We start from the raw sequence: 18,819 nt of genomic DNA, 5'->3' as shown, positions 1-18,819 counted from the left end.
CTCTTGTCATCAACTGGAAGAGCAGACCTTAGAATAAAGGTATCCTTATTTCTTTCCACATTCACCATGAACCAAAAGTGTTGGCATTCCTCTCTGTTTTGTCAACTTTCATTGTATGTTAAACCTCAGCATAAAGGATCTCAGGCATCTTTTCACCGAAACACTGCTGCTGCTAATCTAAGGTAGGTGCTTACCCACTTCAAATCGAAGAGCTTAACTAAGGTTCCATCATCTAGGAACTGGTTTCCTTCAACAGTCTTTGTATGTGTCATGAAAGTACACATTACTGCTCTGTGAAGATGAGTTTAGGTTGCATCCTTGATTCCCTGGACATAACCATAAAACACCCCACCCTATTCTTCTCTCCAAGAACTTTAGACCGTGGAACCTGTCTTGCTAAATTATATCAATGCTGAAAAAGCTTTCCTAATTCTGCCTGTTTCTTAGCTTATGTGGAAACATCTATGTCTTGCTGGGGAGAAACAGCACAACATTACAGGTTCTCATGGGAGTAATCCTGATGTTAGTTTCAGCAGCTGATGCTGAGGTAATTAATTCCCTCCCATCAAAGTCCTGCCATGAACATGGCTCTTCAAGGAAGGTTAACTGTAATCCATCTTTATTTTGTTTTTCCATGAGAAGTCCTGTCCCTTCAAGACAGGTGGATGGGCTGTTCCCTGCAGAAGAACCTTGCCTACTCTCAGGCAGCATAGTCCTATGGCCATGTCTAAATGCAAAGGTTTATAAACTGTTGGATTTAAATAGCACTTCAGCCTTGGCATTTACTCCAGTGAAATGTTTGTGAGGAGCAATTACAGACCTTTTAGCTTTGGGGCATCAAGGCAAAAGAATTAAAATTAAAAGGGGAGGGAAAAAACTCTCTTTCAGATTCCTGTTATAGAAGATCCTAATTTCCTAATCAACACAGCTTCCCTTATCCTTCTCTGAACTTCCTTCAGTTTATTTTTTTTTTTTTAACATGATCAAAAATGCATAACATGTAAAAATAAATGGTTTTTATAGCTGGGATGATCTGAATTCCTTAGACACTTGGTTGAGGCTGGGGCTGAACACTTCTTTCCTAAAATTCAGGATGGGGCCAGAACAGGACACAATTCTATTTTTTTCCCCTGGTATAACAACATAATCTTTTTGATAATCAGAAAATGTTACTGATTTACAAATGAGGATATCCTGGGTGGGTGATAGCTCACAGACAAACCTGTGCTCTGTCATCTCTAAAGCCAAGATGGAGAAAGAGACCTCTGGCTAGCAGAGATATTTCCCCAGAAGCAATCACAGCCTCCTCTTCTGGGACTATTAAAGCAGCAAATCCATGACCCTGTTTTAACCAAGGCTCATGATCTGCCCCATGCCAGGAAGGGGAAACAGCAGCACAGCTGCCAAAAATAAACCCTTGGGAAAAGCTCTTCAGCCTTCTGAGCTCAGAAAGTTTGGGGGGGGAAATTAATTTCATGTCTAAATATGAGAAGGATATTAAGCTCTGTGTTCATTAAATACAGGGAAGAACACCCTGGGAAGGAAAAGCTAAGGACTTTCCATCTTCATATCATCTGCAGACCTCAGTTTCTGATCAGACATTGCATCTTGGGGCTGATGAAATAAAACATGGGACTCAGTTCAGTGGCTCCTACTGCAAACTCTGATAAAGAAGCACCCTAAGAAGCTGTAGAAAGCTGGTCCATTTTGAGGATATGCTAGGACCTCTCCTGCTGGACTTTTTCCAAGTATTTATCTCTGCCCAGGGAGGTGGTTGGGGTCCCATCCCTGGACATATTCAAAGGGAGGCTTGACAGGGCTCTGGGCAATCTGATCTAGTTGAGGATGCCCCTGCTTACTGCAGGGGGAGTTGGACTAGATGACCTTTGGAGGTCCCTTCCAGCCCAGAGCATACTCTGGTTCTATGATGCTGCTGCAAAGTTTGGTGAGGATTGTGCTGCAAGGCATGGCTGTTCCCTATCCTTACACTCATTTATTTGGGTGCCATGTGGAGCTCACAAGGAGAGAATTAAGTAGGAACACCCCTCCAAAGTTAGTGTTCTGCTTGGTAGCTTTTGGGCGTGCCCTCAGGGAGCCTCTGTTCTTTGCTCTTCTTCCTACCTCTTGTTAGAGGAAATATCTGAGCCATTGGCATTTCATCATCAAAAAACTGTGTCCAACCTTCACACTAACTCACTTCTACTCTATGTTATAAACTGCTTGAGGCCACTATGTGTTGCTCATCCATTCACTCCCTCAACAGATCCTTGCAGAAAACCCACCAAAACTCACGTGCCATGACCAAGCACAAACTCTGCAGCCTGCCCTGTTGCAAATACCTCTTTATTCACTGGCATACAGCCTGCAGCAATCCTCCAACGCAGTACAAAATGAAGGAAAGCTAAAGGAGGTGTGTCTTCCCCTGCCTGCTCTGAAAGTCTAAGATGCTCCCAAATGTGGTCATAAGGGCATGCACATCTGCTGTGTTTACATCTCATGGCAATGGCATTAGCAGACTGCACTCACCTTTCAATTTCTTCTTTCCGAATTTTAACCCAAATAGAGACATCCCAGAACTTAATTTAGTCCAACTCCATGGAACTTCTGCAAGAGAAAAGAGAAGGTAATTCACAATGTGGTGTTCTAGTTTTGCAGCATGACATGTTTTACAACAAAATACCATCTCAGGTTTGCAAGTTGCACTGCATCACTAAGGGCTGCCTTACCTTGGACACTTTGATGTGTTCACCTCCTGACATGGCACAAAGAAGGGGCTGGTGGAGAAGACTGAGAAGGATATTCCTAGTACATTGGTCCTATGTGACAAGGAGAAGTACACACACAGGGCTTGTACATAAGGTATAGAGGAACTGTGTGATTACACAGAGCAAGACCAGCTTCAGTGAGAGAAAGAAAGCAGAGGGAAACACTGGTTTCCTGTGCTCAAATTTTGCTGGCTCACACTGTTGTCTGTCTACTGGTCACCCTGCCTGTTTGGAGTAGACTAGACTGTATGTCTCTCAGTAAATTTTCTCCCACACTGGCTGCAAACCTCTTGGCCCAGAAGGCTAAAACCAGGCACCAGAAATGCATTTGAGGCACCAAATATATCCTGATACACAGAAGAATTGAGCATTAAGCAAAATCACATCAAGACCTGCTAGTAATGAAACTTACAGTGTTCCAAGCATCAGGTGGTTTATTTAAAGGACGGTGTTGGTGGCGTGACATCCTACAAAGATCTGTGAGCATGGAAAAAGCCAGCACTGCCTGGCATGCTTGGGTGACTGGGAGCCTGAATCAACATAAATGCTTAACAGTTGCTTCACTGGCCAGGGGAACCACATTGACACATTTGTGGGAATCCCAATATATCCAGAGCAAGTTTTCTTCCTCATAGAATGAAGTTTCTTGCACTTCATCTTATAGTGTCTGAGCAGAGCAAGGTTGTCTAGCAAGACAGGTGTAGCAAATTTATCATATTTTGGAAATACACAACTGCAAATGCAGCCTGTGCCATGCCCAAATGGAAGCCTGGGCAGTGACTGGCTGGAAAGCAGCCCTGAGGAGAGAGACTTGGGGGTGCTGGGGGACAAGAAGCTCAACATGAGCTCTCAAAGTGCACTTGCAGCGCAAAAATCAGATCCTGGGCTGCATCAAGAGAAGTGTGGCCAGCAGGTCAAGGGAGGTGATTCTCCCTCTCTACTCAGCTCTGGTGAGACCCCACCTGGAGTACTGCCTCCAGTTATGGAGCCCCTATTACAAGGGGGATATGGAGGTGCTGGAAGGTGTCCAGAGGAGGGCCATGAGGATGATCAGAGGGCTGGAGCACCTCTGCTGTGAGGACAGACTGAAGGAGTTGGGGCTGTTCAGTCTGGGGAAGAGAAGGCTCCGAGGTGACCTAATTGTGGCCTTCCAGTATCTGAAGGGAGCCTACAAGAAGGCTGGGGAGGGACTTCTCAGGATCTCAGGTAGTGATAGGACTAGGGGGAAGGGAATGAAGCTGGAGGTGGGGAGATTCAGGCTGGAGGTGAGGAGGAAGTTGTTCACCATGAGAGTGGTGAAGCCCTGGAATGGGTTGTCCACGGAGGTGGTTGAGGCCCCATCCCTGGAGGTGTTTAAGCCCAGGCTGGATGAGGCTCTGGCCAGCCTGATCTAGTGTGAGGTGTCCCTGCCCATGGCAGGGGAGTTGGAACTAGATGATCCTTGTGGTCCCTTCCAACCCTGACTGATACTATGATACTATGATTACCCCTGGATCACGCCTGGTGCAAGCTGCACATCTTTTCAGAAAATGAACTGAAGTTTGAGGGAAAGGCTGCAATCATTTCATAGGTTGAACATTTCTGTGTCAAAGTCTATGTGAGATGCTAAAGCAAAGCTATATTTAGCAGCTGCAATTCAATGAGCCTGAGGTAAGGCAAACAGCAGTGGTAAACGCCAGCCAGCCAGCTAAATACTGCACACCCTGAGCAAGGCACAGCCCTGGCACAGTGCTCCCTGCTGCTCACTGTGGTGTTCAGAAACCCATCTGTGCCCTCTTTGCTTGGGTGCCATCATTTTTCTGTCCACTTATGCAGCTCCAATTGTTTCTGCTCACAAGAATAAATGCTTGGGGCAATGTCTCTCCCCAAAATTTACCCTGTCCATGGAGCTAAAGCATTTAAAGTTACAATCTTCAATGTCACAACCTAAAAGTTTCTCAACCCTGCTGACCAACCTTATTTTACATCGCTAACTGACCTCGGTCTATAATTTTCAATGTATTTCTTACATGGTTTGGAATTGTTATGGTGCCTTACAAAATACTCATTACTAGGGCTGAGAGCTCCCTGTAAGATGGTGGGAGGAGGGAGGTACACTACTCACATGTCCAGAGGTAAAGGCCTCAGAGTCCCCAGAGCAGCAGGAGCCACAGTTCTCATGATCACTATCCACTGATAAATCAAGGATACAAAGGGCTGGCTGGTAGTAATTGTTATAGTGTCATATGGTGCTGAACTCTAGATTTTGCTGTATCTGCCAAACATTTTAGGACAACCACCCAGAGCTACCAAACCTCTCCCAGATGTCTACTCAATTGACAGGAATATAATTTCAGCAGAGGGGGAAAAAAGGAAGTTTGTATTTGTGGGGAAGTAGAGAACAGAGGCTGGTTATAACCTTTGCTTTAGCACTAATACATGAAGCAAACAATAATGTTAAGATCTGAGTTTCACCCATAAAAAACTTAAACTTCCTTCAGCTCTGAAACATGGCTTTTGTTAATTAACTCTTTAATCACCGGGTTCTGGTGTGACTGCAGTATGATGAGACTACAACAATACACTATTTTGGCATGCATAGCATCTTGAATTCCCTCATTTTCTCAGTGAATTTTATTAGGATTGCATTCACTGAGCATTTTCACTCAGCAGCAGACCTGGGTGATGGATTTGCTGTACCCATTTGTACCAACTACCATTTCCATCACACAGATTTCACATAGCCACTTCCTTAGCCCAGGAGTTATGCATCCTTCTCCAGCTGACCTAGTCCTTTAAGCCAAACTCAGTTCCTGGCTTGCCCAAACCACAATGCCATTTCAGAATGTGTCAGTATTCAATGGGCACACACACACAAAGGCATTAAGAGGTTGCCACACCCCTATTGCACTGAGGTGTACCCTTTATTTTCATAATATTGCGAATACCCTGCTTTGCTGCTCTGTAATTGACTCACACATCTAGTCCTCATACTTGAACTAGTAAGCCACTTAACCTACAGATTCTGTGTGTGCTTGCCTACTCACATCCATGTCTGTTAATAGAATAGAATAGAATAGAATAGAATAGAATAGACAAGGTTGGAAGAGACCTTCAAGATCGTTGTGTCCAACCTATCATCCAACACCACCTAATCAACTAAACCATGCAACCAAGCACCCTATCAAGTCTCCTCTTAAACACCTCCAATGACGGTGACTCCACCACCTCCCCAGGCAGCCCACTCAAATGGGCAATCATTCTTTCTGTGTAGAACTTCCTCCCAACCTCCAGCCTAAACCTCCCCTGGCACAGCTTGAGACTGTGTCCTCTTGTTCTGGTACTGGTTGCCTGGGAGAAGAGACCAACCTCTGCCTGTCTACCACCTCCCTTAAGGTAGTTGTAGAGAGCAATAAGGTCTTCCCTGAGTCTCCTCTTCTCCAGGCTAAGCAAGCCCAGCTCCCTCAGTCTGCCCTCATAGGGCTTGTGTTGTTGTGTACACATTCACACTTTCATGTGTCTGTTTTCAGCTGAGAGTTCATTGATCATTTGCTGCAAGTGTGACAACAAACCTAAGCAAATGATGGTGGAGTTATTCCTTTTGATGATGATCTAGCTATTGCTCCCATTTGTGTTAGCTTTCACAACATCTACAGACAGATGAGAACTCCTGGCTGACCTTAACTCTGCTTGCCCTTAAGTCTCAGGTCTTTTCCTTGGAGTATTTTGAACTCTCAGTCTTACCTGTAGGCATCTTTACAGCTGTATCTATCAACAATCTTCCTCAGGGTACTGGGGTTTTTTCTCCCAAGATTCCACATGTAATCCAAATTCGTACCCCTGTTCAGTTTCATTTATGTATTAATCTGAGAATCAGTTTCAGTTCCAAAGTTGCAACAATGGCTCTTCAACCTCATATCATTCATGTACACTGATACAGTTTTAATTTCCCTTTGAGCTTTCTGAAAAAAACTGATCATGGAATCATGGAATCATTTTGGTTGGGAGACAGCTCTAAGGTCATCATATCCAACCATTTACCTAATGATCTCTCTCATGTTCCATTTTCATATGGCATGAAGTATTTCTCAGATTTTGGTAAGACACTTTCACAGCCTCCTATTTCACAGCCAGGCAGAAAGGGACCTGGGGGTACTGGTTGATAGTAGGCTGAACATGAGCCAGCAGTGTGCCCAGGTGGCCAAGAAGGCCAATGGCATCCTGTCCTGTATCAGGAACAGTGTGGCCAGCAGGAGCAGGGAGGTCATTGTGCCCCTGGACTCAGCACTGGTTAGGCTGCACCTTGAGTCCTGTGTCCAGTTGTGGGCCCCTCAGTTTAGGAAAGATGTTGACTTGCTGGAATGTGTCCAGAGAAGGGCAACAAAGCTGGGGAGGGGTTTGGAGCACAAGCCCTATGAGGAGAGGCTGAGGCAGCTGGGGTTGCTTAGCCTGGAGAAGAGGAGGCTCAGAGGAGACCTTATTGCTCTCTACAACTACCTTAAGGGAGGTTGCAGGCAGGTTGGGGTTGGTCTCTTCTCCCAGGCAACCAGCACCAGAACAAGCGGACAGAGTCTCAAGCTGTGCCAGGGGAGGTTCAGGCTGGATGTTAAGAAGTTCTTCAGAGAAAGAGTGATTGGCCATTGGAATGGGCTGCCCAGGGAGGTGCTGGAGTCACCATCACTGGAGGTGTTTAAGAGGAAACTGGATGGGGCACTTGGTGCCATGGTTTATTTGATTAGATGGTGTTGGGTGGTAGGTTGGACTTGTTGATCTTGAAGGTCTTTTCCAACCTGATCTATTCTATTCTAAGAGCCAGATTTGGCTTTAGAACACAAGTGTAAAGCTCCTGCTACATGAGGGGCAGATTCCAGTGTGTGACAGCACATGGAATTTGCAAGGGCTACAGCTGAATTCAAACCATGACTTGCTAAGGGCTGCACTGCAAGGTGCAGGGAGGCGGAGGTGAAGTGAGGCACTTCCCGTTACTGCAGTGATGAGAATCATAGAATCATAGAATGGTCTGGGTTGGAAGTGACCTCCAATGGTCATCTAGTCCAACCCCCTCTACCGTAAGCAGGGGCATCCTCAAACAGATCAAGTTGTCCAGAGCCCTGTCAAGCCTCACCTTGAATATCTCCAGGGTGAGCAGCAAAACAAGAAAACACATGGCACAGCTCAGATGAAAGGAGAGTAGATGTTGCAGGTGGAAAATGTGGCTAGTCTCTTGGTCCCATTTCTCTGGATGTAGCTACGTGACACATCAGATTCAATAGTAAATATAAATTAGGAACTACTTGATGCTTCTGCTCCCAGACTCTGTGAAATGATCCATGTTAAATACAATCATTTTTGGAAGGGTTATTTTAATCCAGATCATGGGGCGTAGTTCAGTACAGACTGAAATTCCTGCCCAAGTAGTGGTTGTAAGCAGATCTGATGGGACAGTCAATTGTTCTGCAGTGCTAGCAGCAAGCACCCACGGTGCAGAAGAAGTTAGACCAGGGAACAAGATTTCTCTGGTCAGTTTTGCTACCAAACATAGTGTGGTATGTATACACTTTAAAAAAGCTTAACTAGCCTTATTCAGGTAAAAACCGAGACAGCATACCATGCCTCCATCCACCAGATTTCCAACCCAGGTCAGGTTTTACACATGACAAAGGTTTATAAGTCTGGGGTGAGGGTGTTGTTGCTGCTGGTTTTGTGGTGTGTTTTTTTTTTTTCTTTAATCTATGTTCAGCTTGTGTAATAATCACAAATACCCACAGGTCTTAGCATTTTTGTGGGTTTTCTATTCCACCCCCAGGTTCAAGTACTAACTACCTAACCAACAGCTCAGTATATGAGAGAGTAGATCTCAGGAACTGGGCATCATGACAGACAAGGCTCAAGAAAGCTTGTGCTACCCACTGGTGGAGTAATGCTGTTAAATGTATGGGGTGAACCAAATCTAAGTCCCTAAATTTTGAGCACGTATCCCTTTCCAGGCGGATGGGTTTGAGGGCACAACTGAGACAATACTAACCACTTAAAGTGCATTACATCCTCAGACTCCCTGTTTTCCCCATGCCTGGCATGTCAGGCAGTACAGCAGAAGAGTTGTGTTCACTCCCAGGTGAGAGTGAATGGAGAAACACATCACAGTTGCTGCAATGTTTGGTAATATCCCAGGAAGAGCAACGTAAAGGCCTCGCACAGCTGGCATGGACTAACTTGTAATGTGCTGCAGACTGGCATGTTTGCAGAGAGATCCCTTTAAATTTCTGGTGTATTACCTGTTTTGGTCAAATTGTTCAAATTTTGGTTCCAAAAACAACAGTGCACTTACTTTCTGCTATCAAAAGCAAACACAAATGTTTCAGCCCTTAGAAATAATTAGCACTAATAATCTTTCAACACTGAAATACATTAGTGTTTGTATTTCACCACCCCTCCTGACATCCTCTTGTGTTTGAACACCTCAAGAGCAACACAGACAACATCGAGGTACTGGTCCCTGCCTTGCACATGAGAAACACAGAAAGTGAGCTGCAGCATGAACAATTGAAACATATGTTTTTAATCCTACAATAACACTCTTTAGGGACTGAAATCGTGTTTGCCTGAATTCAACCTGGAATAAGTTTTGGAAGCTATAAATGCTCACTCTTGCTGTCATAGTTTACAAAAGGAGCTGTGACTCTGGTTTAAATCACCCAGGTTGGTGCAGAGTTTGAAAGTGTCCCCGAAACCTCCCCAACTTTTTTAATACCTGAAGAGGCATCCTGGGTGCTACAAGCTAGCCCTTTGGCTATTCTTTAGGTGCTATTCCAAGCTATACATAGAGAAACCCACAAAACTATGTACTCCTACCCCGTATACTCTCATGTGCCAATGCAATTAGCTGTAATTGCTGGGAAACAGACTCAGCCTTTTATCTGCCACGTTTTAAAGTAATGATCCAACATCCTCCATCTGTCCTCATTGAAACACTCTTTAAATCGACACCAGGACAGCACTCAAAAAATTTGCATTCGGCTTCCTCAGGTAAGTTAGTTGCAGTGCTTAAGTTACAGATCAACAGCTGAGGCAGAGCAAGTTCCCGAGCAGAAATGAAGTCTGCTCCCTCCGAAACAATGCGAACAATAGCAGCTTCCCCGGGCAGCAGCTGCTCCTGCTGCTGCTTGAAATCAAGCACAGCACAGCTCAGCTCACTCCACCCAGAGGTCTATCAGCTCTCCCATAGAAAAAGCTCGACCCCAAGCACTTCGATTAAGTTTGGCAAAGCTCTCAGGTCCAAAAAAAAAGAAAAAAAAAAAGAAGCAAGTTTTCAGCCCCCAAAAAGTAAGAGAGAAAACAAACGAGCAGAAGGAAAGCAGTAAATCTTACCCTTGAAGGCTTGTAAAAGTCACAGCAACAAAGTTGCTGCCCTCCATAGCACTCCAGTACACTCCTCTCTTCTCATTTACACGTAGCTTTATCCCCTCCCAAGACCAACAGCTTCGCTCGGAGTCGCAGCGCCAGGACATTCATCTAAGAAAGCAAAGCTTCTTCGCACTGTGAAATGGGCTTTGCGTGCTCGTCTCCGAGCCCCTTAAAATCCACTGTGGACCCACTCTGTCATGCAATGCCCTGGTAACTAAACTTACTCCACGTTCCCTACTTCTTACTTCGGTCACTGGGCTTGGCTCCTTGCCAAATTCCTCTCTCGCTCTCTTCTTTTTTTTTTTTTTTTTTTTTTTTTTTTTCCTTTTTCCTTTAAAATTCTGTTTCCTGTAGATAGGGAAAGTGTAGTGGCTCCTTTAAGAATAAAATGCTTCAGCACAGCCAACTGCGAAAGAGTAAAGCAGAAAAGCGGAGCACCTAGGCTTGGGGCACCCCAATTAATTCCAGAGGCAACTGCTGCTCGCTTTACCTACCTCCTGCCGACGCGGAAGCGTTCAAAAGGAAACCAAGCGAGTAAAAGAGTGCAACATATCAAATTGCTGTAAAAAAGGATGAACATGCTAAGGGATCCATTTCACAGCAGCAGCCCCTCTCTCTGCATCTGTAAAACGCTGGAGCTGGTTGAAACTCTTCAAACCCACTGTCCTGCAAGATGATCCCAAAGCTCCACGTCACCCACTTTCCAACAGCTGTAAATAGCAGAAAGTCTGCAGAGAAAAACCTCATAGAGCACAATTGCACAACTCAACCACAGAGCTTCCTCCAGCCAGTTGGAGGATCACTTCGGCGCTGACACATCAGGGCTTGCTCATCCCTGAAAGCATGACCTCCCCTGATGTCGTAGGGACCCTCCTTGCCAGAATCCCTCAGCACTCCCAACCTCCCAAACTTCCCACTCATTTTTCCACCTTTTTTCCCCTAACTGTAGGACCCTTCATGATACATTGTCCTCCTATATGCCAGTTCCTGGGGATTTAAACTAATCCATCTAAAACTTTAACCCACCTCCTGTTTACCCTGAAACTGTGAATTGCAACTATTCTAGGATCACCATACTCATCCCCTAACTTACATTGATAGTAATGTTTGACAGGATTACACCAATTTATTGCTAACAATAAGAGAAAGTTCAACATAAAATATTTCTATATGTGTTTATCTCTGGGTTTTTTTTTCCCTTCATCATCTGTGTTTTCACACTAGATTTATGTGAAAGCTGTTAAAATTAATTTCAAACCTACCCACAAACACCTGAATGCATAAATCAGCTGATTAAACATGGTAACATGAGAGTCAAGCCTTTGTCACATAGTATTTTCTAGGTGGTTTTCTGAAACTTTCTGAAGGCCTGTCAAGATAAAAGCTTTGTAGGGCCCTGGATGCTGCAGTGGCACTTCTGTGGTGATCAGGGAGGTGGTAGAGTCACCATCATTGGAGGTGCCCAGGAGGAAACTTGATAGGGTGCTTGGTTGTGTGGTTTAGTTGATTAGGTGGTGTTGGATAATGGGCTGGACACAATGATCTTGAAGGTCTCTTCCAACCTGGTTTATTCTATTCTATTCTATTCTATTCTATTCTATTCTATTCTATTCTATTCTATTCTATTCTATTCTATTCCATTCTATTCCATTCTATTCCATTCTACTCTATTCCATTCTACTCTATTCCATTCTACTCTATTCCATTCTATTTTACTCTATTCTATTCATCATGAATGCTAAAGAGTAGATTGCCAATGAAGAGGACACCGTAGCAGCATAAGCAATTTCTGAAGGAAGAACAGAGGCTGTGGCCTCTTTGACTCCAGCATTGTTCTTCCAAGCCACACCAATCTGAGACAACATTCCTTGGACTGGCTTCCTAAATCTAACGCAAAGTTTCCATACAGAGAACCAACCTGAGTCATTGCACATAGAACTAACCTCCTAAGACTCAGGTAATTTTCAGATGATTTTGAGCTGAAAAACTTCTGAAGGGATTTCCCTTGCACTAGCCGTTTTTCGTGTTCTTACTACCCACACTCCATCTCAGCAGCAACACACATTTCAGGTTTTTTCCCGAAATCAAAAGTACAGGGATCTGGATTAATTTCAGTTCTTGTGCATATTTAGAGAACCCTTGGTTCTTGTTTCATTCTGAAGTTTTTCTCATTCTTAGAACTCTCTTCTCCTTTCCCTATGCTCATTTTGATACATTAGCTAATGATGATTCATTCCTCAGTACTCCCATTTTTATTATTTTATTATTATTATTTTGCTTCTGCCTCTGTACTTCCTGGTTTCCAGTTTGATCTCATCCACACTAATTTATTCCTTCCTAGATTTAGGTTCATCTCCTTCCTTTGACATAAGAGTGGACCCAACCATAATATCATGCATGGTTTAGTTGATTATGTGGTGCTGGATGATAGGTTGGACACGATGATCTTGAAGGTCTCTTCCAACCTCGTCTATTCTATTCTATTCTACTCTATTCTATTCTATTCTATTCTATTCTACTCTTACTCTATTCTATTCTATTCTATTCTATTCTATTCTATTCTATTCTATTCTATTCTATTCCACCTGGCCTTGGTGCTTGTTTAGACTTCAAAATAGCTAAAAATTGGGTAGGGTGATCTGTTACTGATTTTTCTTGGCATTGAAATCTACCTGACATACATCAGCAGTGACTTTTCCCCTCGGCACTCAGAAGAGCAGGAGTGACTCCATGTTATGAACTCGTCTCTGGGGTCTCTTGTCTTTGCCTACACTTTGGTCCCTGGGTAGCATCTTCCCAATAGTCATACCGTTTCAATCCTCCTCTGTACGTTTCTAAACACACCAGAGAGGGATGCAGCCAGCACTGTCAGTTGTCTACATTGCAGAGGCTGTGTGTAGATGTACGCTGGGCGTCAGAGTTCCCACTCCAGCCAGAGTGGTTTGAGCAGAGGTTCAAATTACCAGATGCATCAAGGCAGTGGTGAATTTACTGTGACACACTGCTGTGGGAAGAAATTTAGTCTGTATTTTAGCAATATTTCCATCAGATGAGCTGGGTTGTTTTTGGCCAAGCAGGTATCTCCATACCATTGTTCTTCACCTTCGAATCTCCCATATTCCACCTGTCCACTAGTCAGAGGGAGCCAGCTTAGAGTAAGATGGATTTAAATTCATGCTACTAAGACCTAATCCTAGGACTATCCCAAGGAGACTCCTAGTCATTCAGGTTGTGCTACATTTCCACAATGATCAAGATGTAAAACTGAAGACTTGCTAACAGTAAGGTTTAAATTGTGCCCCCAGCCCATGCTTTGGACCAGATTCCATCCAAACAGAAAAACTGAGAGAGCAGAGGACCCTCTCTGGAGCATGCAGGACCCAAACATACATGATGACCTAGTAAGGCTTAACATGCCCCAGAATAACAGAAGAGAGTAACTGGAGGATAGGAGAGGAAAATGAGAGAAACACACTCTGGAGCATCTCACAAGTGTAGAGCTAAATTAAACACCAGTCACGGCAAGAAGCCCTACCTATGTCAACACTGTTTTAAAATTACTATCAACCTAGATGCTTTCCCAATTATCCTGTGTAGTTTGAAAGGAGCACTGACGATCTTTGTTTTCTGTAACAGCAGCCTCAACTGCTGAACTGCAAGGTTTGAAGCTTGGCCTGCTCTGCCATGGTTAGTATGTGTCGGGTGTGCACCACAGGATTCACAGCTCCTGGAAAGCCTTTATACATGTTGTTTAAGGGTTTTCTCACAAGCTCCCAAAAGTCAGCCTTAGATGACTAAATCTCCCACAGCCCATGATTTCCTCATCCCAACTTTTCTCCCCTTTCCTGACTAGTCTGGCTGAGGGAGGAGCTCTTTCTGTAATGGAAGTATAATGAGTATACTTCACTTTGGGGACTGTTGTTATGAGCACCCGCAATGGCTACAAGGAGTCAGGTGGGCATCCTGTCTCAGCTACCTTTGATGTTATGCATCCTCTTGCAGTTGGAAATCAATATAGGACGCCTAAGAAATACAGCAATGCATTGTAACATTGATGCTCAGAGAGCTGTTTAAAAAATGCAGTGTAAGAGGAACCATCCATTTGCAAATTTCTGTATTCCAGGAAACGCTTGCACAATCATAAAGTGAATAATGAAAGACCAAAGGTCTCAAAATGTGCTATATCACAGATAAGTAAAGATGAATTGTACTGGCAGTGTCCTTCCCAGTGGAACAGGTGTCAGGTGAATCTGTCTAGTGGGCAGCAGAAAACACACTATGACACTGCAGAGGAAGGGAAGAAGAAATCCTACATGTTTGTGTTATCATGACCAAACTGTGGGAGGAAAATTAAAGCAGCACATGATCACATAGTGGTCAGTTGCTCTAAGGCTGTCCTTGCCGCTTGGACTCTGCTCAGCTGAAGCAATTTTACTTCTCTGCCAAGGGACTAATAAACCGATGGAAATCCCAAGCAGCTCAGTTTTAAGGTATATTGGTTTTGGCTGTGACAGACCCAACCTTCTATCTTAGCAGAAGAAATAGAACATGACCCCAAGTATACAAACTGGGGGCAGTCATCTAGGGGCAGGCCTGATTTCTGCTTGGCATTGGGCATTGGTCATCAGGTGGTGGGCATTGTGCATTGAGTATCACTTGACTGTTATGGAGTTTATGTCTCCCTCTTTTTGTAATATTCCTATCCATGACAATTACTATTGTCATAATTTATTTTATTTCAGTTAATAAACAGTTCTTATCTGAACTCAATAGTGGGAGGGGTTTTTTGGTGGGTATATTTGGTTGTTGGTTGGTTTTGGTTTGTTGGTTGGTTTCCCCCCCGCCCCCCGATTCTCCTCCCCATCCCTCTGGGAGAGTCAGGGAATGAGCAAGTGACCCCATGGTGTTTAGTTATTGGCAGGGATTAAACCACAAATGAAGGCACACTGCATTCCCACCTGTATGCACCCAATCTCACTGGGTCTAATCTAAGTGTGCAGCTTTAGAACTGCAGGTTCATACGGAAATATTTCCATACCTCACCAGTTACTCCACCAGCTGAGAGTACATGCCAAATGGAAATGGTCAGAAAATAGTTTCAGTGGGTGTGTGCAGCATAACGTGACTCACAATGATCAGGATTTGGTGGAGTGCCACTTACCTGCAGTAGGAAAGGAAATGTTTGTGGTTAAAAATTCCCTTTCTCCATCAGAATGCCTTGCCTAGTCTGGGACTCTGGGACCTTAGCAAACAGTGACCAGCTGGGGAAAATTTTAAGAAATCCACAAAGGTGGATTGTCTTGTCTTTAAAAACCAAGCAGCAGCCTGCTCTGTTAACTATTGGCCTCATGGTTCTGACACAAAGACCTGCAAATGTGATACCTCGTGACATTTAAAGGAGAAATTTAAATAGTCTCTCTCAAGCATCCTCTTTTTAACCCACAGGACATGGAACAGAGTTGAAAACCTTTTGGTTAAACAGGTTTCATCTGGGTTCAGCTGCTCAGGTTACACAGAAGGGGAGATAAAGCTCTATTCCGCAGGGACAAGACCCAAGATCACCTCGTCTCTGAGGTCCAGATCCCACTAGGTTTGGGATCTTGTGCTTATGAACTCCATTCTGGCCAAAGATTTCATTTCTTGAGGGGAAAGCAAGGAAGTCTCTCAGGTACCTGAAATGTTTACAGTGATCTCATGAGAAATTATATGATACAACAGGCACAGGAATCAGGAGGAGCTGATGGAGATTCTGAGATCCACCTGTTTCAGGATTGTATTCTTGGATTATAAATCTGTGTCTTTGCCTATGACACTACACAGGACCAACTGCATGGGGAAAGCACAGGGCATAATCAGCTACTCTAGCAACCCCCAGATGTGTCCACACTGCTTTTAGCACATGTTTCCAAATCATCATCAGTGAACAAAGTGGAATCCCAGGGGGATGCTTGGGAGGGCTCATTAAAAGCTAATCATGCCTACATGAATAGAAAAATCAATAGCTGAGGGCAAAGCAACAGCCCAGCTTGTTAAAGCCTTTGACTAAAGTGCCCTTTGTAATATGGGTATTACACAAGACCTCCTGCTGCTATTTGCAAGGCAGTAGCTGCTACAAACACATATGATATATCTGGTGACACTTCAAACACTGTCACATGTACACTCCTCAGATACATCAAAAAACCCAATTCATACCACTGGAGACTTAGGATACCTCTCAGCAGGACCTGTGATTGAATGCTCAAAGGAAATACAACCCACCAGAGCCAACAAAAAGCCTCAGCATTCTACAGAGTCTTCCCACGAGCTGTATGTATGGGGAAAATGGCCCATGCTAATGGGAGAAATGGCACTTGGCAGAGTACAACATCACCTGAAGGGCTGTATAACAGCCATACAATGTTCAACCTCTTGTGGCCTCCTGGAGATGCTTTAGTCCTGGTTGTGCTTAGTCTGTCGTACTCTCTCTGTAAACCTCACTCCATGGGAGAGCAGGCACCAGTGTCTGACAGATGTGCTAGGAGAGCTCAGCAGGCAAAAGAGGATGAGAGTGCAATGGATCTGCTCTTTAGTTTTCCAGATGGTAATCACAAGGGACATGGAGAAGCAGCGTCCACCATGCTGGGGCTGTTTCATACTGCAGCAATGCAGCCCTGTCCCCTTTGCTACTTCCACCACTTTATGCATTAAGCACATGTGGAGAGGATAGGAGACCCCTGAATCTGCAGGGAACAAATTGCTTCTGCATTCCTTACAGCATCACTCAAGAGATCTGGGATTTATTTCTTTAAGCCCCTTATAGTTTGCACGATATATTACTCTGATAGTCAATTTTCTTTCTTATGAAAAACTCAGTGGCATTCTGAGAGGATTCCTCTAGACATAATATCACATCCATTATGCTCATAGAAATTTTAACCACCATTCCAAATCAGATACACCACATGCCTCTGTGTTTGTACTGTCTCTTTTCTAGATGACAATCGCACCTATTCTGATGGGAAAAGTACAGAGGCCACCTGTTGCCTTCCATGAAATTCTTGCTAGTATCAATGCTCTTCTGTATATTTTACAGTAGTACTTCCTTCATTAGGTCTGTATTATGTTATTATAGCTTTTGCTAGCTGGCTGCTGATAAGATGGCCCACTTTAGAGAGGTCAGAGACAGCAGAGGGGTGACTGTCTGTTGTTCACTATGGGGATGTGCAGCAGCACTAGCATTTCGCAGAGGCATTGTCCCAGAAGGGGACTGGAGCACATAACAGTGTAAAATTCTAGAACTGGTGACTGGGGATGCATGACTTCCTGACCTGTTGTAAATTCTGTGAGCTCAGAGAAGACTAAGGAAACATCCTCCTGGTAGCAAAGGAACAGTCAGGAAAGAAAATAAAAGAGAAAAAGAAAGAAAAAAAAAGAAAAGAGAGAAAACCAAACCCCATCTTCTAAAACACAGCCCAGGGAGCCTAATGTATGGAGAAGAGAGAATCTGGCTGTCATCTGAAACATCACATTTCAGCTAATTAACCAAAATCTAGAATGTCAACACTGATACAGCCTGGTGTGAATAGGCACAAACCCATTGATTTTCCTGGAGATTTCCCCAAGAAAGCTGCATGATGTTTTTATCAATAGTTTATACTTAACTGCAGCATCATCCTGACAAAAAATAAGCTGCAAAGAACCACAGCTGTGCCAACAAGGCCACAGCACTGGCATGCCATTGTTTTTACTCACTGCAAATTTATCTTATGTCAGATGGCTCATTTATTTGTTCTCCAAGTGTTTAACAGGAATGCATCTTCCTCTGCACTTGCTGGCTGAGAACAAAGACCTGTACTATTCATATCTCCACACAGACAGTCGGTGTTTAAGCCATGAGTTCCCATTAAGTCAAATTTAAGTTATGCACATAAATCACTTTGCAGCCCTATGAAAGAGAGAAGTAGGTGCATGGGGCCTTCAGGATGTAATGGCACAGTTAAGGAGGGTATGATCTTCTCCCCAGAATTTAAGACAGCCTGGTGGGGAAGAAAGCAGCAACAGCAAAGTCAGTGAGAAATGCACACAGCAGTGCATACAGCCACAGGGATGCTGGAGGTAGAGCTCTCACTTTAAGGTTAATAATTGCCATTTATACTGTCAGGGTGTGATGCAGTGCCACAGAAGATGTCTTTGGAATGGAATGGAATGGAATGGAATGGAATGGAATGGAATGGAATGGAATGGAATGGAATGGAATGGAATAGAATAGAATAGAATAGAATAGAATAGAATAGAATAGAATAGAATAGAATAGAATAGAATAGAATAGAATAGAATAGAATGGAATAGAATAGAATAGAATAGAAATAGAATAGAATAGAATAGAATAGAATAGAATAGAATAGAATAGAAATAGAATAGAATAGAATAAACCAGGTTGGAAGAGACCTTCAAGATCATTGTGTCCAACCCATCAACCAATCCAACACCACCTAATCAACTAACAAATGGCACCAAGCACCCCATCAAGTCTCCTCCTGAACACCTGCAATGATGGTGACTCCACCACCTCCCCGGGCAGCCCATTCCAATGGGCAATCACTCTCTCTGTGTAGAACTTCTTCCTAACATCCAACCTAAACCTTCCCTGGCACAGCTTGAGACTGTGTCCTCTTGTTCTGGTACTGGT

The 18,819-nt window shown here is 43.9% G+C and overlaps 1 protein-coding gene across 1 annotated transcript in view; it reads right to left on the bottom strand.

The window, feature by feature from the left end:
- Positions 1–10,427, bottom strand: part of ATP8B2 (ATPase phospholipid transporting 8B2) — an 81,897-nt gene extending 71,470 nt beyond the window's left edge. Inside the window, exons 1-2 of the mRNA XM_054178405.1 lie at positions 10,113–10,427; positions 2,527–2,604 (exon numbers count right to left, since the gene is read on the bottom strand). Coding sequence (XP_054034380.1) covers positions 2,527–2,569 — 43 coding nt within the window. The 5' untranslated portion in view covers positions 2,570–2,604; positions 10,113–10,427. The remainder of the gene's footprint in view (positions 1–2,526; positions 2,605–10,112) is intronic.
- Between the last annotated feature and the right edge of the window lie 8,392 nt (positions 10,428–18,819).

Source organism: Dryobates pubescens, chromosome Z (assembly GCF_014839835.1).
Source record: "Dryobates pubescens isolate bDryPub1 chromosome Z, bDryPub1.pri, whole genome shotgun sequence".
NCBI lineage: Eukaryota > Metazoa > Chordata > Aves > Piciformes > Picidae > Dryobates > Dryobates pubescens.
This window is presented reverse-complemented; position numbering and strand designations above follow the sequence as displayed.